At 47.7% G+C, this 26,000-nt stretch overlaps 1 protein-coding gene and 1 long non-coding RNA gene across 12 annotated transcripts in view; one reads left to right on the forward strand and one right to left on the reverse strand.

Moving 5' to 3' along the window:
• Window positions 1-25,960, reverse strand: OTX2 (orthodenticle homeobox 2). Of its 10 annotated transcripts, none has more exons than XM_039319579.1 (5): window positions 25,023-25,960; window positions 18,808-18,921; window positions 10,510-10,753; window positions 9,113-9,264; window positions 1-2,977 (listed from the first exon to the last, which is right to left on the reverse strand). In XM_039319579.1, exons 3-5 carry the CDS (start codon window positions 10,604-10,606, stop codon window positions 2,357-2,359), a joined length of 870 nt encoding a protein of 289 aa, XP_039175513.1. In that variant the 5' UTR covers window positions 10,607-10,753; window positions 18,808-18,921; window positions 25,023-25,960; the 3' UTR covers window positions 1-2,356. The 10 variants fall into 10 exon arrangements, with proteins under 10 accessions (XP_039175513.1, XP_039175510.1, XP_039175508.1 ...); XM_039319576.1 differs by lacking the exon at window positions 25,023-25,960 and adding an exon at window positions 21,090-21,620; XM_039319574.1 differs by lacking the exon at window positions 25,023-25,960 and adding an exon at window positions 20,360-20,465.
• The window catches only part of LOC120297213, a 45,089-nt gene continuing 41,191 nt past the window's right edge, over window positions 22,103-26,000 (forward strand). For both annotated transcript variants that reach the window (XR_005553730.1, XR_005553731.1), the window contains exon 1: window positions 22,103-23,464. This is a non-coding gene — a long non-coding RNA (uncharacterized LOC120297213). The remainder of the gene's footprint in view (window positions 23,465-26,000) is intronic.

Below are 26,000 nucleotides of genomic sequence, written 5' to 3' on the forward strand. Positions count from 1 at the left end.
TGCAGTTAATTGAAAGAGTATGTTTATTGATGTGTGGCTGCACCTTAAACGCCCAGCCCGATTCCAAAACGTTTAGCTTATTCTACCTCGACTGAAGGCGAGGAAAGGAAAGGAAAAGGAAAGGAAAGGAAAGGAAAGGAAAGGAAAGGAAAGGAAAGGAAAGGAAAGGAAAGGAAAGGAAAGGAAAGGAAAGGAAAAGAAGGCGGCGGATTCAGGCACGCTATTTCTCTCCCCAAAGAGGTAACCATTTTCCTGGTGATTTCAAGGGGAGGCAGGGAGGAAAAGGGAGGGGGGCGCAGGGTGCTCTAAGTCCTTTTGTGTCCAGCTGTAGAAATCATAGCTTTCAAAAAACTTTATCCCAACTCTTTTGTCCACCCATCATTTGTGCGTGACTGCGTCTGCTGTTTCGCGTATATCCTATATCCCTTCTTCTCAGAACGTTTATAGGAGCGGCTCAAACACCCCCTGAGCTTCCAAAGCATCTCCCCCCCCCTTAGTTCTTTATCTCCTTTCCTCTGCTTTTCAATCTCTAAATTAATCAGGAAAAAGCCCGAAACGAAATAAAGACAGGGGGGAGGGAAAGTGGGGGACAGCCCACCACCATTTTCTATTCTGGCAAACAGTTGACGAAATTCAGCTTGTTTCCTAAATTAACCCCCGAAAGAGAGCAAAGATCTGGATTCTTTGTAGTTTTGCAGAGACAGCAAAGCTAAGCTGGTTTGGGAATGCCACAAAAGGTTAAATCAAACCCTGGAGACACCAAAATAAAAAAAAAATCCCCCCTTTGGTTCCAGAAACAAATTCTCAAAACCTTTCGCTTTATGGAAGTTGAAATGAGCTTTGAGGAAGGGAACTTTTGCAAGCACATGGGGAGACAAAGACTATCACTTGTGCTAGAACCATTTAATAGAATTATACATATCTGCCAAATCCAGAAAAAAAAGGTTTATGCATATATATCTTTTTTTTCTCCATTTCACATCTGCAAGCATAAAAACAACAAGTATTTTTGCTGTTTGGAAACTCAAGGTCAGAGCAATTGACCGATGTCTTAAATATATATACTTCTTTCTCCTTACTGCTAGCTTTTCCAACAGTAGGCTACTGTAGTACAGGTGAAGGTAAAAGTCCACGTGTATTTTTATTTAGTGACTTTTTTTTTTTTTAGATTTCAGTGATGTTCGTTCAGCCACAGCTTGCTGTTAAAAGTTGCTTTGTTTTTTCAGTGCAGTTTACCTCTAATAAAAGGCAATTTTAGAGCAAGAGAAAGACAGAAAGAAAACCAGACAGGGAGGGAGAGGAAGAGAGATAGAAAAAGAAAGAAAGAAGAAATAGAAAGATGGTCATATGTAACTCAGTTGCTCAAATTTCACCGTTAATTATAACCTCTGTAAAATCACAGCAGAACCTCCTGCTGGTGTGGGGTTTATAATTGCATACAATACAGGAGATCACAGTTTTAAAGTCTAGCACAGATTAAAAACCACAGATGTACCATTTATATAAGACGCACACTGATTGTCTCTTAAAAACTACATATTGACTCCTTATTGACATTATTCTTATTTCTCCCCCTCTTAAATAAAGTAGTGCAGCTAAGACAATCAGTCCCATGATCCACAGAGCTCTTAACCGAGTTCTTTGTTCATTTTTTTTCCTATGGCCAACTTTGCCAAATGAGGCCGAAGCAATCGAAGAAGCTTGAGAGATGTATATGGATGTATTGTCCCATAACACAAACATTTTAACCAAGGTTGGATGGAAAGGGAAGGAAAAGAAGGGTCATTCTTGCCATACAAAAAAGGTAACTAGTTAGTGCCAAGCAGGCAGGAAGGAAGGAAGGCAGGAAAGAAAGGCAGGAGAGAGAGAGAAAGAAAGAAAGAAAGAAAGAAAGAAAGAAAGAAAGAAAGAAAGAAAGAAAGAAAGAAAGAAAGAAAGAAAAAAGGAAAGAAAGAACCCAATACCCCCTACTCTGGGTCATAGAATAATCTTCCATCCCTATCCAGGCAAAGAAACCCAACAATTGGCTAAAACTATGAAGCAATGAGAAACTAAGTGATGTGGTTCTGTTCTTGGTCAACAAAATATGTCTTTCCTTCTTATCTTTCTTTCCAGAGCATCTGAGCAAGAGGTGAAATTGGGAGGTATGATCACGGCCACTGAATTTCTTGCCTTTGTTATTATTTTGTGTCCTGTTCACAATTCTTTTTAATTTAAATCAAAGATCTCAAAACTGGAAATGTCAGCCTACTATGGCTATTGTCTTGTCTGTTTCAACAACATCATTGTGATCACTTATCATCAGCATTAGCATCATCACCATTATTGTTTATCACAAAGGGTTCCTAACAGGTCTTCACAAAACCTGAAACTTCCATGAAGATGTCTGGTCTTTATAATCCAAGCAGTCAGCATTGAAGTTTAGCTTCCAGGAGGCTGTTTGATCCTTATAATCCAAACAATCAGTAGATGAGTTAAACCCCAAACTTGAAGCTCCGTAACCTTGAGTGGAGAGTGAAGCTGGAGACTGGTTGAGATGGCTGGCCACAGCATTGGTACCCATGGGGCTAAGGGTGGCCCCTGGTCCAGGGAGCTGGTGATGCATAGGGGTCAGGTAAGATCCACAGTCCATTCCTCCAAAATATGAGGTTGAGCCGGCATATCCTTGGCTATAGCCTGAAGCCTGAGTGTAGGTCATAGGGTAGGACCTCTGCATGCATGAAGAAGAAGTGGACAGGGGGTCTGAGAGAGGAGAGATGGATGCTGGGCTCCAGATAGACACTGGGGCGCTGCTGCTGGAAATGGCAGGGACTGAGGTACTGGCTGGAGGTGTGAATTGGCCGCTGGTTCCACTCTCTGAACTCACTTCTCTGGCTGGAGAACTCTTCTTCTTTGCGGGCCTCACTTTATTCTGGCCCCCGTTCTGCTGCTGTTGCTGCTGCTGGCGGCATTTAGCCCGACGATTTTTGAACCACACCTGGAAAACCAACCAGGAAAGAGGAGAAAAAAGAGCAAAGGGTGTTAGCTATTAGGATCACAGCAAGGACAAATGTGATAAGAGGATATGGAGTTTTACTGAGGAATATCATATTTCTTAGCCATTCCTCATTTAAGCAAAATTTCTCAAGAGTTTAATAGTAGCTATGAAAATGTTGCTAGTCCTCTTGATTTCCATTTGGGCTTCTCTCAACATCCCTTGCATGTTTTGCTGATACACTATGGAAAACCTTATCCGAATTTTTTTTTAATCCAAGTGGAACATGGTGGCAACTTTTATAACGGTGGCAGAAGCCCACGTCAATATCCAGCATCACAAAAAACAGGGCATTATCTGAGAGTCCTATCAGTATTTAGGTTGAGGCCTACCCCTTGCTCCTTAAAAATGGGTTCAGAAAGCTGAAATAAATGACCAGGAACAAAATATTACGATTTAATTAATGGGAGCCAACAAAGATAACCATGGATCTACTGCAGATGCATTGAATTGCCCATTGTTTAGCTTCATCCACTCTTCTTCTCCTGTTTATCTCTGCTTTATCACATCTACTGCAATCCCAAATTGAAAAATATGTGGTTACATCTTATTTAGAAGACGGCTACACAAAGGACTGTTATTTTCATCTGCAACCATGAAGCAATAGTGTACGTGGAAAACCACTGCAGAGTGTCAGACTACCAGTGCTTTCCTAATGTAGAACCAAGCAAACCTTTAATAAGAGTACTTTGAAGACAGGGGAAAAAGTTCTTTGCAAGCCTCTGAGCCTGGCAGCTTAGGTACCCCAAGGACTTCCACTTAAGTCCTACTGAAGTCAAGCCCTTAATTAAAAAGAATAGAATATTAGAAAGGAGAGGTTATCAATTAAGAGAGCGACTGAATGGGAGGGAAACATGCTTGTCCAATTAAATGAGCTGTATCTTTTCTTTCTTTCCACCCCTCTCTGAAGGGCAATTAAATAGTAGGAAGTTCCCTAGAACCTGTTGATAGATGTTAAAGGTCTTCATTTACTTCATCTCATGTAAGCAAATCACTTGATTTGTTTTCAAATTCAAAGGATTTGTTTTCTGGTTGAAAAAAAAATCACATGATTTGTTTTTAAATCGTGTGATTTCCAATCAAAGCATCTCTCTCTGTTTTTTTCCTCTACAGCTAAGTCCCAACTCCCTAACTCCGGTTGCCTTTTGAAAGAGCACCTTTGAGATCCCAAACTCCTTCATACCAACAAAGAGGCACGACTCTTCTGAGGACCATCCATCCCTCGCTTCTCTGATGCTCTGCTTTCATTTATAATCAGAAGAGACTTCGATTTTCTACTAGCTGAGCTATGAAGAGATCGGTAATAGATACAGGCATGCCACTGAACAAATTTTCCAGTTTGGCGATGGAGGGGTTCTCTTGCACAAAAGATGCCTTTTAGATCGTAGCTGTTTTGGACTCTCCAATGCAAATAGAAATCTGTGTACACGTTGTTATTAAGCAATGTTGATGTCTATTTAAAAAACACGAAAACCACATTTGCTCCAAAGAGGAGCACTACATGCAACTATCACGACATTCTCCCACCTCTCCTTATAATGACATATTTCTGCTTTTCTCTTTTCCTTCATCCCCGGTCAAATAATCAATGGCAGTTCTAGGAATTCCTTCCAAAAGGGAGCTAGGCATCTTTTTAGATACCACAAAGTAGCTCCTAGGGAGTGCTACAATTTTGGCGCTTGATTGGAGCAATCCTTGCAAGAAAAAGGCACATCAAGTGTGTGCTTTTCTTCTGGTCTGATCTCATATCTGTGACTTCTATCCAGATGATTGAAGATATGCCCCCTCCCCCTTTGCTGCAGGATAAAGCGATCTTTACGAGAGTGTGATAAGGAATAGGAGAAAAAAGTAAAAGGAAGAAGGAAAATGAAAGTATTTCAAGAGGAGGAGATCATATTTATTTATTAAACAAATGTATATAGCCGCCCAATTCATACACAGTACTCATTAAAATATTAATTGCAGTTCCTCTCACCTACCATTTAAATTGCTCTTTAACTCTATTTTGTGAAATGATCATTTTGAAGGTGTCATTTTTCATACACTTTTATTCGTTATGTTTTTCATTCTTTTATTCCTAATATATAGTCTGTAATATTAAGTACAGTGAACAATATAAGTCATATTAATAAAAGAGAAAACTCAATAGGAAGTCGTGACATAAATTACACAGCCAAAATACCAGTTAGAAAATATGGCAAAAATGTTATGCAGTTCACGTAAAAGGGAAAATGATGGAACTAAAAGTCATGTAAGCCTGTGCTATATCAAACATGACAAATTTAGGTTCCCAGCTTCCTGCCTAAACAGTCATTTTTAAGAAGTTCATTCTTACTGGTGTACGATGCAGAACCTTGCGATTTGTGATTCCAGAAGGCCACATGAATGATACAAGTATGTCTCCAACAGATGAGAGTATCTGTAACTCAGGGTTGAACAGTGGAGTTCTTGGTACTCTCTGAGCCTGTTGGTTTGCTTGCAGATGTTCCAAACATTGCACTGATGATGCTACCTACTTGGATAATGAAACATCTGCAGGCAAATAGCTCAGCTCAAAGAACACCAAGAACTCCACAAATATCTCTCTCAGGCTTGTTAGGAACCTGGGGTTTAACTATATCACCCTGTAAAGCAGGGGCTTCAACTCCCAGAATTCCTCAGTGAGCATGCCTGATTGAGGAATTCTGGGAGTTGAAGTCCACAAGTCATAAAAGGGCCAGGTTTGAAGACCCCCTGCTGTAAAGCATATGAAATCAACTGTGAATCAAGGCTTGCCTCTCTCATCAAGTCTGTTCTATTAAAATAAATGGCATTTGTGATGTCTCTGGAAAAGGAACAATTTAAAAAAAAAACCTAATTTATGTTTAAATATATGTTTCCCTGTCTCAGAACAGACATATTTTATAGCAGTTTAATTATCAAACTCAAGCAATATGATAAGTGAAATTAAGTATAGGTGCTTTAAATGATCCTTTATGCTCTATTCTAGAGAATATGTCAGTTCCTGGAATCTCCTGGAGAGAATGAAAGCCTATTAAACTAGTTTAACTCTACAAGTGTAAATGTGCCTTTCCTCTTCCTGTAGCTTACAGCATATTATGAATTCCCAGATTTAATGTCAGCAAAAGTGTCCTGTGGCCATCCTTTTTTTTTTTTTTTTGGCAAACCTATTTTACCCCCCTCCTGAAAATATCTGGGCAGTTCCATTCATTTCACGCTTAGTGGAAAGCAAGTACAGATGGAATCATTGAACAATGCTTTCAAGTTAAAGACTATTTTGGATGTCAAGCCTTTCTTGGTGGACCCTGCAGGAAACCTGCTTATAAACTGAAATGTATAATGAGTTGGTGTATGCATGTGTGTGTTCACACTCATACCCAATCACAAAGCACTGAGTATGAGTAGCCAGAGTGCAATGCAGGTATTGCAAATTATCAGTATTACCAATATCCAGATTTCACTTCACTCTTATAACCTAACCAAATGCTCTTTTTAATGTTACATTGCATCATATCATTTCACCCTGTAATTATGATTAGGATTAGAAAATATTGTATAGAGAAAGAATTTCCCCTAGGTCACTGGGTTTGCATTTTTCCAAGAACTGCTTTTAAATGACATCTGTCATAAACCAGTTTTGGGGTCATTCCTGAAGTACAGCTCATATACTTTCTGGCCAGAGAGACAGCTGAATGTTGCTGTTAAAAAGTACAAAAGCTGGTCTGGATGGATAAATTAAACATTAAAAGACTCCCAGTTTATATAGGTACCATTTTATCTCATGGCATGATGATGACAATGATGATGCTAACAACAACAATCAAAACAATGTAGCTAGTCCACTGAAAAAGCAATAGGTTTTAAATTAAAGAAGCTGGCTGGTTTCTTAGCAAAATCAAAAGCAATATGGAAGCTAGGTCGGGATAGGCAACCTTGGCTCTTTTATGACTCGTGGACTTCAACTCCCAGAATTCCTGAGCCACCATGGCTGGCTCAGGAATTCTGGAAGTTGAAGTCCACGAGTCATAAAAGAGCCAAGATTCCCTACCCCTGACCTAGGTAGAAGCTTGGTAAGAAGGTACAGAACATGATTAGTGCAGTCCAGTCAGAACTCACTTTCTCAGCCTCATTCATTTTCCAAACCTCTGGACAATTCTTCACCATTGTGCATAGCAGCCAAATCTGGTATGCAAAAGAAGGCACAGTTCCATATAGTTCAACCCATATCTCTCAATATAGGTTCACCACTTTCTCATATTTCCTCTTTCTTTTTCAGTGTGTACCTCTTAGAAGTACTTAAGGGTGTACATTTTTGTTGCTTGAAAGAGCACTATGTTAAATGATCATTGTCAAAAGGGTATAATATCAGAGCTGGTGAAGTCTGATGAACAGCCAGTGGATTGCACTCTGAAGATCTTTTTTCCAAAAGTAGTCACTTGCATGCATCCTCATCTTATCTTCTTTGTTTTTTTTTAAAGATTGAGCAAGAGTATCTGCAAAATCATCTTTGGTTTCTGGCCACTTAATTGATGTGATAAATCATTAAAGAGGCCTGTGTATGCTAAAAGCATTCATTTCCCACCAAAATAAAAAGAGAGGAATGTGATTATCTTGCTACAGTCATATGAGATACAAGAAAAGTAATCAAACAGCAAACAGATGCTCGGGAAAATCCTCTTTTTTTTTTTTTTTTTTGACAAGTTTATTTGACCAGTAGGTCTGCCTGTCAGGACTTTAAGCCTTGCTAAGAACCTTCTTCCATGCACCTCAGCCAAACTGAATTCAGTTGTCAGCCCTCTTCATAAATCCTATCTCAAGAAACCATGAAGATCTATTGGGTGGCCTGTAACAAATTCATACCTTAGTACTTATGGAAGCACAAGGCTGCCTCAATGCAAGCATTTTGTTGTAACAAGACTGTTGTCAGGCAACTGCATGGGAGGACCGCATTGAACCTAATTCATCCCAGTCACTTTTGAGATCAGAATAAGCTACATTGGAGGGAGAGAGAGGAAAAACCCAGTCCAAGATATTGTTCAAGCAAAGTAGATTTGGGCTATTCCTCACTAGAGAGTTATAGGGTCTTACAGTGCTACCCAGCCATCATAAAGCTGGACCTTATTATGGCACATTATGGGTGGATGACAATACAAAATCACTAAAGAGGAAATGCCCTTGCTCTATCACAGTGTTTTTTCAATCTTGGCAACTTTTAAGGTGTGGACCTCAATTCCCAGAATTTATGCTGACTGGAGAATTCTGGGAGATGAAGTCCACAGGTCTTAAAGTTTTCCATGTTCTAGCAACATGCCAGGATGAAACACTGGTATTTCTGACCTGGTATACATGACATTCTTTCAAGGAAGGGTGCAGGGTCAAAAATTAGAGCTTTGCTGAATTAGAACTGATGGTCTGCAATCTCAGTGTCCTTTTTTTTCTGATAATGGCAGAGTAGAAATTATTCCCACTCCCCAGGTAGGTCATTAAACATCAGGTCTTGCCCCACTTCAACTTCTGGTTTTTGGAGATCCAGAACTTTGGAGCCTGGGGCCCATTTTAGCTTATCACCCTCCACTACAATTTCACCTTCGTTTTAAGACCATGGGGTACCTCTGGATGGCTGCAATCCATACCTGAAGGGGGCCTTTCTCATCTTAGGGGTCTTCAGATATGTATATTCAGCAACAACTCTTAGCATTGCCCTCAACCACTGCTACTAAAGGTAGTCCAAATGTGGCTGAGCTTGGGGTAGAAGAAATCTTTTCTAAAATATTAGCCTGCCTAGAAAGTTGCCTTTCTGTCCCTTGGGATGGGAAGAAAGAGGTTGGAGTTTCAGATCCCATCTTTCCCTGGAGATCCTTGTCCCGGAAGGAGAGTCAGAATGCTGAGGACAGCTGAAGATTACTCTGCATCTCATCTCTTTCTCCACTCCACACCCTTTCTTTTCTCGGCCACCAAGGCCCTGCCCAGAACCCTACCGGTTGCATTGTCCTCCCGACCCCGCCTCCAGTTCTCTGGAGACCCAGTCTTTCCAGATAGAAAGACAAACCGGGAGGCGCGCACCAGCCCTTTCCTTACCTGCACTCGTGACTCCGGCAAGTTAATTTTGAGGGCCACCTCTTCGCGCATGAAGATATCCGGGTAGCGGGTTTTGGCAAAAAGGGCCTCCAGGACGTCCAGCTGCGCGCGGGTGAAGGTGGTGCGCTCCCTCCGCTGTTTCCGAGGGGTGGCTGGGAAAGAAGAAATGCCAGCTGACCGGTCAGGAGCAAAGCCCGGCTAAGTCCGGGAAAGAGGGCTCGGCCGCTCTACAACGGGAGGGGGCTCGAACAGTCAGTCCACCTTAAGCCGTTTCGGCGCCTCTGACTTCCCCTGAAAGCCCTGCCCCCTCTTTCCTTGGGAGTGAGCCCAAACAAGTCCGGTTTTCACGGGGACTGATTCCTAAAGAAGCCCCATCTCCAGGTCGGACTCGGGTAGGGTCCAGCTGAGGGGTAGAGGTCTCTGCTGAGCGATGGTGGCCACCTCGCTGAGCTCAGAGAAGACCAAGCTGCCAGGGCCGCAGGCTAACCGGTTCCGGGCCTAGGTGCCCAAAGACAGATCGCAATAGCGCGCGATCCTATAGCCTCTCTTCTAAAGGAGCCCCATCGAGCTGAATGCGACGAACTCTCCTGGGAGAGCCTGAGGAGGGCGGGGTGAGGGGGGGTGGGGGGGTGCGAGCCCATCTTCCTGAAAGAAGTGTGCCAGCGAAGCTTCAAGGGAGAAGTTAACTCCGGGTGGCAGCCTCAGAGCTACCGCATTGGACGTTACACCGACTGGGGAACCGGTTCGGACACAGCGGGAGGCCTGCTGGCGGCGTCTGGGCGCAAGGAACGACCGTAGCAGCATCTGGACCGACCGTGCAGATGGAGGCTCCAATAGAAGAGCATATATATATATATATAGCTCAAGGTTGAACTCTGCAGTCCTTGATGCTCTCTGAGCTTGGTGGTTTGCTTGCAGACGCGCCATCACCCAAGTAGGTAAGATCACCAGTCCAGGCAAGATCATTAGTGTACTGATGGCCTTACCTAGTTAGGCAATGAAACGTTTTCAAAGGCTCCACAGATGGAGGTTCACTGGGAGCGGCAGCCTAATTGCCCTCCGCCCTATGAACCACCCTCTCGCCCTTCTCCAGACCTCAGAACAAAACAAAAAAACAAAAACCCGACTTGCTCCAAACGTCGGGAACAGCACTTTGCCCGGAAAGGCTGACTTGCGTTCAGACAGAAAATTCGTTCACGTGAAAGGAATTTTTTTCTGAACCCGTGAACGGGAGAAATTTAAGGGGAGAGTTGGGATACTCCGGCTATCACCTGGTCCCCATTGGCCCCCCGGGAAATAGGATCCCACCGGCGGAGGAGTAAATAAGAGGCCCCAAACCTAACGAGTCCCCGCCCTTTGGAAGCCCCTTTGGGCAGCCCGGGTGTCTCCTCCCTTACCTGGATACCCGACGGAGGGATGGAGCAGGTCCATCCCGGAGGTGGTGAGGCTTAGGCCGTTGACTGCGTAAGGTGGTTGCTTAAGATAAGACATCATGCTAAAGTTGGGGCGAGGAGGAAAAATGGCCAAAATTCTGGGGCTGCTTGGAGTTGGCAGGAGGTGCCTCCTGGATCTGCTTCTTTCTCCTTTCCTCTTTCTTCTCCAGATCTTTCGGGTAGAGAAGTTAACTTTGTAATCCGGAGCCTAATTTAGAAAACCAAAAGAAGAGAAAAAGAGAGGGAAATGGGAGGGAGAGAGAGGGAAGGAGAGAAAAAGAGAGGGGAGGGAGGGAGGGGGAGGGGGAGAGAGAGAGAGGGAAGGAGAGGGAGAGAGAGGGGGGAGGGAGAGAAGGAGAGAGAGAGAGAGAGAGAGAGAGAGAGAGAGAGAGAGAGAGAGAGAGAGAGAGAGAGAGCAGTTAGTGAAAAAAAGAAAGCCTCGTCCACGGGGGTCTTCGAACTAGCGAAGCCTTGCTCGCCGCGGGGTGGCACCCGCTGAGCTGCAGGCCCTGCCAAACCGCGGCCGACTAGATGGACGCATCCCTCCCTCGCCCCGACGAACCCCTTCCTCTCGGCCGCCCCACAAGCCACAGTGGCGACGTACAGTAGCAGTTCCCTTCGCTAGGAGCAGCCCCCCCCCACCGAACACAAGCACGCACGCACGCACTCCAGCCTACTCCGCTCCGGCTTGCTTTCCAGGGGGCATTTGCCAAGGTTTTCCTGGGTTTAGCAAGTAGTTAATTGCCTCCAACAAAACTTGATTGGGACCCATTTTACGGACACAAAGGACCCCTTGGCTAAATAAATAAGGCGGCTAACAAAACCTCCCCACCCCGTTCGGTAATTTTCCTCGGCCACAAAGGAGCGTATCTGTCGTCCCCACCCCCACCCTGAGCTTTTTAATTACCCCAGATTTTTGCAACTGCAAAAGAAGCGCGCCCCCCCCCCTCCCCCAAGTTGAGAATTCAAATGCCCACTTTAAAGAAGATCTAAGCGAGGGGGTTTGGTGGGGGCGCTCCGCTGATTCGCCGTCCCTCTATCTTGGCATGCCTGAAGTTATTTCTTTCAGCTATTTTCCTCCCCCTCCTAATTAGCACTTGCGCTAATTAGATTTAGAGGCAAAAAAAAAGGGGGCTCCCCGAATTTGAAGGCTTTTACCAAGGCGGGGGGGGGGGGAGAGGAGGAGAGAGAGAAGGCCGCGGCAAGCTAAACAAACAAGTAATTAACTTTTGCATGAAGTGGGGAATCCTTTCGCCCAAACTCTCTTCCAGGCACCGTCCGCATTTGCCTCGCTCTCTTTTGGCGGAGGATGGAAGGGGGAAGAACGGCGGCCTTAATAATTGAAGCCATTAAGATCTGCGCCTGGGTAAGAGCGAGGAAAGCGGCGATCCAGGGATTTCCTTGGTTTGGGAGAGTCTTTCTCCCCCCTCCCCCCCGCACCTCCAGCTAATCTGGAGTCCAATCTACAAAGATAAACTTCTGCACCAATTCGTGGTGTGCATTTCTTCATCTCAACACAAGATTTGGGTGTCAGCAACCCCCCCCCCGGGCAAACTTCTAGAGAGTTCCCCTGATCCCCGTCACAAGGGGGACGTTAATAGTTCCTGACAGATCAAACCTTCGCGCATCGAGGAGGAGGAGGAAAACGGGGCGGGGGGGGGCAGGGAGGGGGTTAAGATTTCTGCGAGGATCTAATGCAGTGTTTCCCAAACTTGACAATTTTAAGGCATGTGGACTTCAACTCCCCGAAGTCCACAGCCAGCGTTGCTGGCTGTGGAATTCTGGGAGTTGAAGTCCTCATGCCTTAAAATTGTCAAGTTTGGGAAACACTGATCTAATGAGTTTGAGGTTTTGGGGGGAGGAGGAGGTGGTGGCTGCGTCTTCTCCCTCTTTCTGCGCCACCAGCAAAGGCAACGAAGGCACTTAATTTTCTGTTTTCTCCCTTTCAAGAAACCAATGAAGTTACCGAAGCGCGCTTCAACCAAATCGTGGGAATACAGCTCCCAACATCTTCCGCAGGAATTCTAGCCCAGCATCCCGAGGCAATCAATACCTGCTTGAGGAAGCCGGGTTTTTGCGACACAAAAGTTTTTATAGGAGGGGAAAAAATTTTTTTTGCACGTTTACCAGGAATGTAGGAATGAAGGGGACGGGTTGGAAGTTTAGAGCCCGCCTCAAATTCCCATCCCCCCCCCCTTTCCTCGTAGGCAATCCCTTTGCTCTCCCTCCTAAGGCAACCCTGCGGCTCCGCGCCCGGCTCTCCTTCTGTGGGAAAGGCGATCCAAATGAAAGGAAATCCAATCCAAACGCAGGAAACAAGGTTTCCTCCTCCGTGGAGCTTGCAAGCAAACTGGGCACCGGGCGGAGGGAAGGCCGAAAGCCGTTTGCGGCCCCTTCGGGGGACGGGCGCTGCTCGAAGTCAGCGGGCCTCTGAGCAAAGTTACTCACCGTTTTAAGTCAATCGAATTTCACGGCGAAAAGTCCTTTCCAGACCCGGACAGAGGGCTTTCCGGGAAAGGGAGGCTTTGCCCAGCCAACGCGACTGACTCGCTCCAGCAGGCGATTAAAGCTAAAGCCAGCCTTCCCTTTCAGACGTTCCCTAAACGCGATCTTACGCGTGTTGACTTCAGAGCAGAATAAACCTCTGAGGTTCTCTGCTCAGATGGGCACTAACAAGGCCACCTGTACCCGGCTTAGGTTTCCTCAGAGGAATTTCCCAGAAGTAGCGTTTGCAAGAAGCGCAGCCTGACTGTCTCCTTTCAAAGATCCTGGGATTTTTCAAACATTCTGAAAAGGGAGACACCCCCCCCCCCCGGTTTTCTGCGCTTCCAAAAAAGTCCCACTAAACTTTTCACTTTCGCCGAGAGAAAATGATTCAGCTGCAGATGAAAACGCCAGGAGCCCTTCTGTCTTTGATAAGAAGTTTCAACCTCGGATGAGACTTGAAAATAAAACAACAGCAGCAAAACCCTGTTTATTAAAAGGCAGCTAATCCACCCAAACGGTTTAGTTCCGAACAAGTTTCTGGATCCACAAAATGTGGGATACTTCCTAAAATTCCCAGATAGAGATTTCAATATGGGGATTCATACAAGCCTTCTATTCCTTAAGAGTTTTCGGTTTACAGTATACATTTTGCCCAAATCAATCTATCCCTATAGGAAACTTTTTCATGATTTGTCTGATAAATTATACATATTTTGAAAGAGAAAAAGAGGGAAGGGTAGTACAAAGTATATGGGCCCAGGGCCACTAAAATTAAGTGTTTTTAAATCAGCAATAGGAAATTTAACTCAGACGATCTTTCTCTGCTTCAGAATAAAAATAAGTGCAATTCTCCTCAGATATTCTTAAAAATAAGCACTATTGTTCATAGAGTCGAACTGCAACGGAGCGATCCTTACTAAGAGACCAGCCCTATATCTTTATGAAGATATTTGAAAGCTGAGTATTTATTTGCATCAGGAAATCAGTACCCCTTACGAACACCAATTCCTTCACGGAATATATGCGTTTGTCTGACAAATAAAGACTGAAAGGAATACCCATCCCGCCTTTTTAAAACGATTACGTCGTTGAGAAAAAGGAATAGGAAAAAGTTTTTATCTTTGAAACACATAAATGTATTTTGGGGGTCACGCCATCTGCCCTTCCCCCCAGTTCTATCTGGATCCATTCAAATTGATTTCAGATTTTTCGTTGACTGTTATCTCAAGCTGCTTGAACTGAGACCACAAAACTTGTCAACCTGAGGAAAGAAACGGCTTTGTAAACACCTGTAGCTCAAGAACCCAGCCTGCATCCTGGAAACAACTGGTTCATTTTCTGCCACACCTTGTAAGAATACTGTTCCAAGGAAACAGCCAGGGAATATCTGGTTTAAAACGACCGATTTCCCAAACTAAGCTTGTTTCGTTAGGGGCGGAATCTTCTTTTTACTTAAACCAAGAAGAAGCCTGAATAAACGTATTTTCCAGTAATAGAGGGTAAGTGTCTACACTTTGGACAAGGCGAACTTCTATACAGTAAGACTTACTTCTGAGTAAACATACGGGTAAGATCGTTTTAGAGAACTACTTTTACACCTATTCGCGAGTAATCAGCAATGAACTCACTGGAACTATGTTACTCAACATAGGGTGGGACTGCTCGCTCCTACGGATCACTCCCGCCATCCTTCTTTCTGCAAAAAAGGAAATGGGATCGCCAATTCGCCGTTTTAGATGCTGCTTTTCTCTCTCTGACTTTTTTTTAAAAAGCCATTCTCCTAATAGATTTACGTTTAAAAACTCCCGGAATTTTTAAAATATCACAAGAATTCCAAATTTGTTCGGGGGATTGCGATTTGTTATCCTCATCCTACAGTTTGCTTTGGAAACCCCTTCCCTTAAATTCGGAGCACGATTCCGTCAAAGGCACAGAGGCATTTTTAGCTCCATTCACACCCCACCCCACCCCCCAACAGAAGGGAAGGTAGAAGAACAGCACGTGGCTGGCTCGAAATTCCAAAAGCTTTGGGCTGGATCGTGGCCCGGAACAAGCAAACTCTTTCTGATGAGCATTTTTTTTTTCCTTCGGCGACTGGGCCCCTGGCTCACCCATCGGATCCGCTCCACTTTCCCCCATCCCACACGACCAACCCTGCTTGCCTTCGTGTTTCCGCGCCCCAGACAGCAATCCCCCTCTCCTTTGCCTGGCCATCAATCCGCAGCGCGGCCTCCAAAGAGCCGGGGAGGCAGGTGCTGTGCCGAGCCCCCTGGAAAGCTCCGAAGGGAGAGAGTAGATCCCCTCCAATTTCCTACCTGGTCCGAAGTCACGCCCTTTCAGCCAGGAGGGGAGAAGGCGACAGCTGCTTTTCTCTCCCCCCCCCCCAAAGAGCTGGTTCTCCCGCAATCTGTCGCTGCCAGCGCGCTCCCTTTCCCTCGCCAGACCCTCTCCTCCCCCCCACCCCCCCACCCCGCGCGCGGACCCCCATCTACCAGTTGCTCTGTCCCCGCTCAATTATAATTACCCCGTCCAAGAATTAATTATAATAAATGTTTTCTTGATAAACTAACGAGATAATCCGGGTGGCACACGGCCCCTAATTACGGGACGGCTGCAACAGCACTCAGGATCATTTGGGTTGATTAATTTTCTGCCTGATGGCGATGAAAGGAAAAAAGGAAAAAAAAAAAAAAAAAGCCCAGCCCTAGCATCGACTGGTGGAGACGTTGGTGGAGAGCGAGCCCGCCGGCCGGCGCTGGGCGCTTCCACTGACGCCAGGGAGATGGCCAAGCCCTCCGCCTAAGACCCTCCGTCCTGCCCCGAGACCCCCGGCGCCAGCTGCCCAGCAAACCGCGCAAACCCCCACCCCCCAGACCCTCGGCGCAGTGGGGCGCAGGCGACTCTCAAGCCGTTTAGCAAAGCGACGGCCAAGTCGACGCGCCTCCTTCGGCCTCCCGGCCTTCCTGCCCGGCCGTTTTTGGGTGGGTGGCGGGCGGGGACAGCTAGGACGGCGGAGCAGGCCTTCCCCACTGGGACGGGAGCCCCAGCAAGTCTCTCGGGGTGCAAAGTCTAATTCGCCCGTGGGCCCAAGAGGAGTCGCTCCGGCTTGGGCCGCGTCGAGCGCGATCCTGCCCCAACTCGCTAGCTAGGAAGTTTTTCTAGGCAAGGTTACGGTTTGGGTTCTCCTTGCCTCGTTTCCCCAAACAAATCCAAGCCCGCCAAGCCCTCCGCCCTGAAGCAGCCTGGCGGAATCAGCCACAGGCCTGACTCCCGAGCCTCCCGCGGGAATCGGGGGAGTTTGCTGGGGAACAAATGGACCGGGATGAAAGTTTTAGTTGCCTTTCCCCAAGCTGCCCGGTTAATTTGCGTCCCCTCGAGGAATAAAGCTGCAAGCCTTCCGACGGGGAAGCAGCCTTTTTTTTTTAAACTTTTAAGTTCACAGGATTAGCCTCGGTCTGCTCAAAAACCTTTAGGACCTTGGTTTGAAATACCAGCGGGTCAACGGCAGGGCCACGAAACGAGGTTACAGAAGGGTTTGACCGCCATCCTAAACTGAAATCCCGAAGAGCCTTGCTTTGCAACGAACGTCAAGCAAATCGGCGCGATTTCCAAGTAAACACAGTTTAACAATTGCGGGAGGGGAGCGGGGAGGGGGCAAAAATCGAATTCATTTCTAATGGGAGATACTGTTAAGAAAAGGGGAGAACGGAAGCGAGGCTAGTGGGGAAAGGCAACAAGGAGTTCCTTTCTGAGCAAATCTGCTTCCTTTCCAGGCGCCCACAAATCCCTCGCAGCCCACGATACAGCTGAAGATTTTGACGCGACAACCGTTTAGCAACACCTACCCTCTTTTTACGACTGTTGTCAAGATCCGCAGGGCAAATCGCGATTTAGACCTGCCTACAACTGCGGGTCTTTGAGAGAGATGTAGATCTGCTACACCTTCGCGGTTCTGGCGTTAAATACTAGAGAGAGACCGAAACGAATTCAAGAGTGGCGAGCACGCCCTGCGTGAGAAAATGCAAAGCTGCAAACACACCCCTTCGAAACCTTGTTTGGCTCACGCAACTATACAACAGTAGTTGTGCTCTCCCTACCCTGGCAGAAAAGGGAAAAAAGCAAACAAACCCCCGTTGAGAATGTTAGTGCCATTTCTCAGGCACTGCAAGGCGTTGTGTCAGGGCGAACTTTTTGGAAACCTTTAAACTAATTCTCGCTGCTTTGAGTCTTTAAAGCCGGCATGGCTTGAGTGTAAAGAAGCACCGACAAACCGAGAAAGATGCAAGATTGGTGAGATTGGTTGGTTGGGGGGGGGGGGAGTCTTCGGAAGTAAAGGCCTCTGGCTTCCGATAGGGCTGCCTTCCAAAGAAGGGTTTTTGAAATGGGGGGGGGGGGAATCAGTGCAAAACTCCAAAATCTCTGGAGTCTACATTCTGGCTGGTTTGCAGCCCTGAGGAACCATAGTGAAATCTAAGCACCCAGCAACATTCTCTTAGCTGGACTGGATTTCTCTTTTCCACTGCAGGACAAATTGACTGATTTTCCCTCCCTCCCTCCCTTCCTTCTCTAAATTTGCTAAGTTGTCTAGTAATACCATTGGTCCAAGAATATCAAGGCTGGACTGGGGAAGAAATCTCTTCAACAGGATCCCACCTGGCCAGACTCCCTCCCTTCAAACTCAGCCTTTTTTCTCCCCTTTCCACCAGTTGAGCCGAGGTTTTCCTTTGGGCACTACAACTCTTTCAAGTACTTGAAAATCCAATGCTGTGTGTATGTCAAATGATTTTTAGTCTATTGATCGGGCTGTCAGAGATAAACTATTTATCAATAACTCGTGAGCTAGGTGGATTTAATTTCCTTCTCTCTCCCCTGCCCTGCCCTTCCATGGAGACAAGGAAAGAAAACACCAGTCGTGTGTGTGTGTGTGTATTATATGTGGGGAGAGATTCTGTTGGCTGCACACCCCCAGCTAAACGTCGCCTTCCTCCGTAGGGATCTTTGTTCGCCACTCATTTTAAAATAAGCTAATTGTAAACCTCTCTCTCTACTCAGAAGTAGTCCCAGTTCAGTTCAGTAGGGCTCCGGATAAATTGCGTCCTTTCTGTCTAAACCTCTCTGAATTCAGACCAATTTGCAGCCGACAAAAGAAGACAGAATTGGGCCGAATTTTAAAAAAAACAAATCTAAGGGGATTCTGCAGGGGAAACGCACAAGCGCGCACCAACACACACACACACACACACACACACACACAAAGAGACGAACACCTCACTCTGCACTATTGAACGATTTCCCCCCTCCCCCCCGACAAAAGAAAAGCGATTATGCTGAAGGAGCCAAGCAGGCCAGAAAGAGTGTAACAAAACAAACAAACAAACAAAAACCGTTTAGTTTAGGACTTCTCAGATTGGTGCCTTTTTTTCCCCCTCAACCTCCAGTAACAACTTTTTACGGCACAAAACGACCTAATCGCCGATCCTGGAAAAGGCTCCGGGCACAGGCGCGCACCCAGCTCGCTAGAAAACAGGAGCCCCGTCAGTTTCAGACGAACTTCGAAGATATTCGAGAGTCTCTGGGGGAGGGGGGCGAATGGAGGGTGGAGGGGGGGACACGATTTGCACGAGAGTCCAAAACAAAGAAACAGAAGCCTTCCCTTCAAACACCCCCCCCCCCTATTTTCCAAAGCCAGGAACGCAAAAATAAAAGGCCAACTCTACAACCGCGACTGGCTGGCGATGTGTGCCGGCGGAGTGTGCGTGCCATCCTCTCACTTACCTTAAAGCTTCTGGAAGAGCTGCGAGTTAAAAAAAACAAAACCAAAACGGGGTGGCCAAACCGCCTGGCCGAGTGATCCCGAGGAGCTCCCAAAGCAGAGTTTTTTGTTTTCTCCTACAAAAGAAACCAGAGGGAAGAGGGTTAAAAAAAGACCCTTCCTCCCAGACAGCTGCCTTCTCGCCTTCCTTTTTTTCTTTTCTTCCGGCGATGAAGATGAAGGTGGCGATTGGGGTAAACGGGGATGAGGATGCGATGGTGTGGGAGGAAGGAAAGGGGGCAATCCGGCCAACCCGCGACCCGCTTCTTAAACAGTAAGGCAAAGGAGAATAATGGTTAAAAAAAATATATACCAAGCGCCCTCTCTAAGCCCCCCCTCCCCTCTGGCGAGCGGAGGGGCAGGAGGCGCTGGAGCGAGGTGGGACTGGACGGGGGGGGGCGGGGGCCGAATGGTGGCGAACGCGGGGCAGCCGGGCTCTCTCGCTCGCTCGCTCGCTCGCTCGCTCTCCCGGCTGGATTTGCTGCACAAGCGCTCTCGGGCAACTTTTTTGACGGCGGCTCTCCAACCAATGGCGAGCAGGGAATGATTGACACATCTAAGCCAGAGGGAAAAGAATAAAAACAGACAACGGGGGGAAAGGAAAACAGGGGCCCAGCTTCGCCGGGGGGGGGGGACAATCAGACAACAAATAACAGCTACTTTTTTTTCCAGAAAGAGACACACAGGCGGGCACATAAAAATATACCAGGAGAAAAGGCTCCCCCTCCCTTCCCTTCCCTCTCCTGCCTTCCCTTCCCCTCCCCTCCCTTCCCTTCCCCTCCCCCCCCCACCCTTCCAGCCCTCCAGCCTTCGGAGCGCTTCTGACTGGAAGCCCCTCAAGTCGCTGGGTGGACAAACCAGGATCGGGTTACCCCCATTTGCTGCGGGGCAGAGAAAAAGGAGGATCGCTTGAAGGGCAGAGAGGAGAGATGGGAGCAATTAGCACCTTGATCATATAAATAAATATCAGGACGTGGGTGGGGAAATCGGGGGGGGGAACTCCCTCTTCCAAGGGAAAGCGGTTAGACTTGAGGTCGTGGCATTCCAGTCTTAAATAGCTCGGCTCCCGAGAGTCATAAGAGGGAAGGAGAGTCGAGTCGTTGCGGTTTTTCTGGCGGGTAAAGAAGATTCCCCTCCCCTCTTCCACCCGCAGCCTCCCAATCTCCGCAAGCCAGTCAAAATGGGCAGGATAAGAGGACGGGGGAGGTGGTGGTGGTCAGCCTATTTCTCATAGACTTGTGACAGAGATTACATGGCAGTCCGCGGTTGCGTTCCCCGGCTGGGTTCTCCCAACCTGCTTAAAGCCTTTCGTGAGGCTCCCCAGACGCGACCCCAGTGGAGTAAGACGCGATCTCCCCCAAGAAAACCGTCAGGAAACGGCTGGTTTCCCCCAACCCGCTGACCTAGGAGCTACCCGGATCCACCTTAGCCCGGGCGAGCCTGCGGTGGGAACGCGGCCAGCGTGGCTGAGACCGAGCCAAGCAGCGAGTGCGGGTGCGCCTGTGTGTAGCCTACCTGCGCAAGGAGGGCTCGCCTCTTCTTTGCGGGCGAGCCTTTCCACGAGGGAGGTGAAAGTCCTGAGCGTCAGTGGGGGAGGAGCTTCCCTTACCCTCGCCCCCTCCGCGCTTGGGAGTCAGAACCTCTGGACTCGGGCGGACTTCGTTCCGCGCAGACCTGCCTAAACTTGCAGCCTTCAGCCACTTGCCCCCAACCGCGGCCCCCCAAAGTCGATCGGCGACGGCGGCTAATAAAGACACATTACATTGGGGAGATTAAAACCACCACACTCGCTCTCGCCCACCCCGAGCTGGCCCCCAGGACTGCCACGCGTTGGGTTTCCGAAGAGGCTTAGTTGAGGGTTTGTGGGTATTTCAGAGAGGGCATTTGCTGGCCTAACTCACGGGAAGGCCGGGCTGAAGGCGAGCAAAGAAAATCCTAGCAGGGCGCAGCGCCTCAGTCATAGTCAGTCCTCTCTTAAGCCCGGCGCGTCTCCCTTCCCGGCGAAGTTGACCAAAGACACGGCTCTCCTCATCCCACAAACTACAGAAACTTTCCTGCCTTGGTGGATCGGCGTGTCCCGTCGAGGAGAGCCCAGAAGCCTCGGCGTCACGAGGCATTTCGAGACCCAGAGAGGTTTCGACGGATAACCTCCTGAGCCATTCCCACGACTCGAGGCGGGTTGCAGATAGAGACGCGGGACACCGAGGTCCTTGAAACGGAACGCGAAGAAACGAAATCGACTTACATCAAATTCGGATCCTGGAGGTCTCCCTCCGCTTCTTCTTCAACGCGGAGGGAAGGAGGAAAGGTGCTTGCTACTGTGCTTGGACGTATCCCTCCCGAAGCCTAAAGCCAGTTCATTCAGAACCTCAAATGTTAATTGCTGCATTCACACAATGCGCTTAACCCTTACTGAATTAACCTATGTCTTGGGTTCGTGTTATATGTCTAAATTAACCAGAAAGGCCGGGGTGACCCAGCACACTAAGCCACAAGAAGCAAAGCGAGGTTAACTCTAGGAGGTTTCCCCGAGCGGAACCGCTGATCTGAGTTGTGTGAACTTCTCTGGCCGGGAGGGAGTGGCTCCGTTTCAGAACGAATCCTCCTCTGATTCATCTCTTTAGGACTTTTCGCGTTCTAGCAATTTTTAAAAGCGCCCCTTTATGTTAATTCCTGGCTGGGCCCTGTCTCAAGCAAACGACTTTCCCACCGCAATAAACTAATTCTCGCAAACTACCTAGTGGTTTCCTTCCTTCCTTCCTTCCTTCCTTCCTTCCTTCCTTCCTTCCTTCCTTCCTTCCTTCCTTCCTTCCTTCCTTCCTTCCTTCGCTGCTTTTCCTTTGCATGGTCTATTTCCTCTGCGGGCATTTTCCATCTCTTCAAACTCTGCCCTGCCACGAGGAGGGGACGGGAGACAGAGACTTTTTCGCGGCAGGGAGAGCAGGAAACGCTTGTTACTGGGGATTCCCTGGCAAAAATCTCCGGTATCCCTGCTTTGATTTTGGTCAAGAAGCCGAGGGCGATGGGCAGAGAAGGGCGCGGGTGATTCGCTTTTTGCCCAACCCTTTCGGCCTGGATCGCTTGGACCACTTCCTCCCGACCCCACTGCCAGCTCTGGGTAAGGAGTCTCTTCTCCTAGTCTTCTTTCAGCTCCGAAGAACCAGTACGATTCCTTAGGACCACAGTAAAGGGGGGGGGGAGGGTGGAAACGGCTGGGCTGCTTGTTGCGTTCCTTGTGTTTGATGTGTCTGTAACTGCGAGTATAATATAACGAAGTATATTAAAGTTCAGCTGAGCGTCTTGCCCTGGACAAGTTTTTCTGGTGCGCGGGACTCTCCGATGCTACTTACAAGTTGTTTCTTGGAAGTGAGAAGCCTTCTCTTGGCACCAAACTGGGGCTTGGGAATGCCAGCCAGGCTGGAAGCAAACTTCAGGGAGGAGATCTCGGGAGAGAGAAAGTGAAAGGGAGGGGACGAGAGACAACGAGGATGGGGGGGGGAGAGAGAGAAGGCGCACTAAATGAAACTGGACGCCACTTCGCATCACTAATAGCCTTGTAAATAAATACCTTTTGGGGAACACACACACACACACACATTTTATATGGGTATATATTTATAATGTGTCTACGCACACACACACAAGCACACATATACGCGCCCACATCTGTCTACATAAACCACCCGTGTCCTGCTGTAATTGCAGAGGCGTTCTTGCGTGGCCGTGGTCTGAGGTTGCGAATGGGAGCCATAAGCACTCAGGCCGCCTTTCTCCCACCCTCCTTCCCCTTTGCCATTATCCCGCGGCCTTGAAATAAAGCCGGGGCCCAGAAACCGACTGTGGAGTTTGTGCGCCTTAAATAAACAACAGGTCCCTCTTTAAAATTCTCCATCCACTCCAGATGTCTAAAAAAAAAAAAAAAAAAGCAAGATCGCGATGATTTTGTCAGGGTTTGGTAAATTTACCCCTTTAAGAGGCTTTCATAAATCCCAGAACACACCTTCAGCCAGATTTGAATATAGATTTAGGTTTTAAAACCCAGTCGCAGGGAACACGGCTCTATCAAAGAGAATTTCCCCCGTTAGCTTAGCCATATTGGCGTCCGTAGGGCTCTTCAGGGGAAAAAGGAGGGGGAGGCAGAAAGAAGGAAGGAAGGAAGGAAGGAAGGAAGGAAGGAAGGAAGGAAGGAAAAGGACGAGGCGGGAAGAAAAAGAAGGAAGGAAAGAGAAAAAGAATGGACTTGAAAGGAAGAGAAAGGGGAGAAGAGAGAGGGGAAAAAACGGTGGGTGTGTATCCTAGAGGAATCGGAACCAACTTTGATTTTTTTTTTTTTTTTTTTTTTTGGAGGAACGGCCATTCACACTACCGGGAGTTTTGCAGCGGAAGTGAAAGTTACAGATTTCTCGCGGATCGGCAGGGTGATTTTTTGGGGGGAGGGGGAAGGATGCGCCTGGATCCCTTCCCCCGCCCCTGCGCATTTCTAATCCCCCCCCCGGTCCACTTGGAAACTCTTTAGAGTCCCAGCTGAAATCCAATTTGGATCTGAAGGAACTGGAATAGGGTCCAACTTTGGCGTCGCTGCTGTTTTGGGGACGGGAGAGCGCGCCCACCTTCTGTGAAGTAAGTGACTTTGCGATTCTCCGTCCCGCCAGCTGTTTAAGAGACCCTGGCTCCTCTCTCTTTCTTCTACCTTGCCCTCCACTCACCCTTCCTCTTTCTCTCCCTGCGGACACTGTCCCCCCCCTCCTCCACCTTAGTACTTTTCCGCACTCTTTCAAATTACCTTGGGTCCCCCCCCCTTTGGGAGGGAGGGGGGAGTGAGTTTCCTCGACTTTGTAAGCTCTCTGAGTCTGCGGTCAACTGGAAATGGGACGGGGGAGTGGGGACCTTTTTTCAGAAAATAGGGATGCCAGTGAAATACGCACGTCTTCTACGCTAGCCCTCACTCCTCTCCGGAGCACGTTTGCAACAGTTTTCCGTGCTCCCCTTTTTCGGAATGGGGGACTTGCCACCCATCCTTCCTACCGACTCCGGGAACGTTGCGCAGCCAAACGGCTTAACTTTCTTTGAAGCTGAGCAACGATTTCTCCCTCTCAGCCAGAGCGGCGGCAAACTTGGGCTCTTTCTATGCTTGCTTTCTAACCCCCAAACCGTAAATTAGGGATTAGGAAAGGTCAAGAGATACTATAGCAAACCAAAGGGGTGGGTGTGGGAGGTGTGTAGTAACCAGTTCCTCAGGAGAGTTGGCAATGAGAAGTTGCTTCCACCTTCCTTGAAGTTGAGGTGCCGACCTTCGTTTCTTTCTTTGGAAGGCTAACAAGAGCCTGGAAGAAATTTGGGGGGGACAACCAATCTGCCTCCCCCACCCCGGCACCTCTCAAAGGCAGCCTGGCCGAGAGCGCGCTTGGATTTGCGTGGGTTTCCTAGCTGTGACCCATCCGGAGATTTGGGGAGCGGGGCGGGATGGGGACGCATCCTGAACGATTGTCTCCCACCACGTTCCTCCCCTCCCCCCAACTCCTAATATGATCTCTTAGCGTTCTTTTAACCTTGGTGCAATGCAGCGCGCGTGTATCAATGGTGGAGAGAGTCTTTACTTCGGTTACCAAGTCCCAACTCTTCTCCACTCCAGTATCTCCCTTTAACACAAAAGTGGTCGGGGCTTCGCCCTCGTTCTTCCTTCCTTCGGAACGGCGCGGAAAAGGCGGGCAGCGCGCAGAGATGGTTGCCCCTTGGACATGGTGGCCCCGTGGGAGACAGTGAGCAAAACCCGATGAGGGGCGCCTACGGCCGTGCAAGCAGAAGGTCTGCCATGCCAGGCTTCCGATCCACAAGTCCCCTCCCTCCCTGCCCAGGCTTATGGAGAAGGTTAGCGCCCTGGCTCTGATTTCAAGCTGGATTTTCAAGGAAGCAGAAAGAGATCACTTTCCCCACCCCAGCTGCACCATAAAAAAAAAAAAAAAAAAGAGTTGAAACCTAGATCCCAAAATCAGAAGCCGAGCCTTACTGCCGAGGAAACTTTGCCCAAGAGATCGAGGCCCTAAGAAGAAGTCGGGGGAAACTTCAAGGACGGAGGCAATTCAGAGCGCCGTTCTGTGGACTTAGGCTGGGAAACAGGCAGGTTGATCTGAGAAAGATATTCCACAGATTTATGGCGAGGGGGGGGAGGGGGACTTACCAAAAATCAGGGAGTGAAGGTCTCTTCTGGTGCAGCCCTGGGCTTCTCGTGGTCCACAACATTTGGTTTCAATTTTGGCGTCGTTTTGACCCGCGCCTTTCTTTTAGCACTAACTTGAAAAGGAGCGTTTGAAAACTCGCACACTATTTTGTGACCTTTTTAGTCGGCCCTAATCAAATTGCTAGGCAACTATGGACGGAGGAGTTTTCACTTGGATGGGGCATTACTCCCTTCCTCTGCCTACTCTTTTCCCCCCCGTCCCTCGTTTGACACAGCTAACCCTTCAGAAGAACCAAAAGCCAGGATAAAAAAATGACCCACGCGGCCCTGGGATTTTCCGGGGCTCGCTAAACTTCGTAGCCAAGCAAGAAAAGGTAGAGAAAGAAAGGAGAAACTAGCCAAGTCGGTTAAGGAAGAGCGATCAGAAAGACACCAAGGCTACCAGTGAAGAGGTTTGAAATCTTCTCTAATATTTTCGTTTGCTACTTTTCCCAAGCTTTATTTTCCTGCTTAAGGGGGAAAATCGTTTTGCGAGAAAGGTCTATCCAAGAACTTGCCCCCCTCCTTTTTTCAGATTTTTAATTAGGCCCCATCAATTATTTGGAGAATCGATATCATATAATCCAGGGCGAAATGGGATAAGATTTTAATCAGAAGAAAGGGTGTTTGTGTATGTGTTGTTTTTTAAAAGCTTCTAACTGATCAGAGGGGTGCATTTACTTCAACACACAGGCAAAAATACCACTTTCCAAGAGAGAGAGAGAGAGAAAAGCAGACTGAGGTGTAAAAAGTGACAAAAGGGTGTAAAAGATAACAAATAGAGATGCACAAAACATTAGTAGACCTTTCTATTTTCTTCGGAAAGTGCTCTTTCAGGATGGCTTTTTTGTAGGTTTTTTTTGTTTGTTTTTTTACATTTCCAACTTATACCTTCACAAATTATTCCTCTTTCTCTCATTCTGTCCTAATCAAAGGTAC

Source organism: Crotalus tigris, unplaced genomic scaffold, assembly GCF_016545835.1.
Source record: "Crotalus tigris isolate CLP2741 ecotype Arizona unplaced genomic scaffold, ASM1654583v1 scf7180000023599.357617, whole genome shotgun sequence".
NCBI lineage: Eukaryota > Metazoa > Chordata > Lepidosauria > Squamata > Viperidae > Crotalus > Crotalus tigris.

Excerpts from the sequence above, each read along its gene's own strand:
- OTX2 (XM_039319572.1), bottom strand. The coding sequence starts at position 14,720 with ATGGCGGGAGTGATCCGTAGGAGCGAGCAGTCCCACCCTATGTTGAGT. Across the intron at positions 9,265-10,509 it reads TCCCTCCGTCGGGTATCCAG|CCACCCCTCGGAAACAGCGG; the intron begins GTAAGGGAGGAG and ends CTTCTTTCCCAG. Across the intron at positions 2,978-9,112 it reads TGCCGGAGTCACGAGTGCAG|GTGTGGTTCAAAAATCGTCG; the intron begins GTAAGGAAAGGG and ends TTGGTTTTCCAG.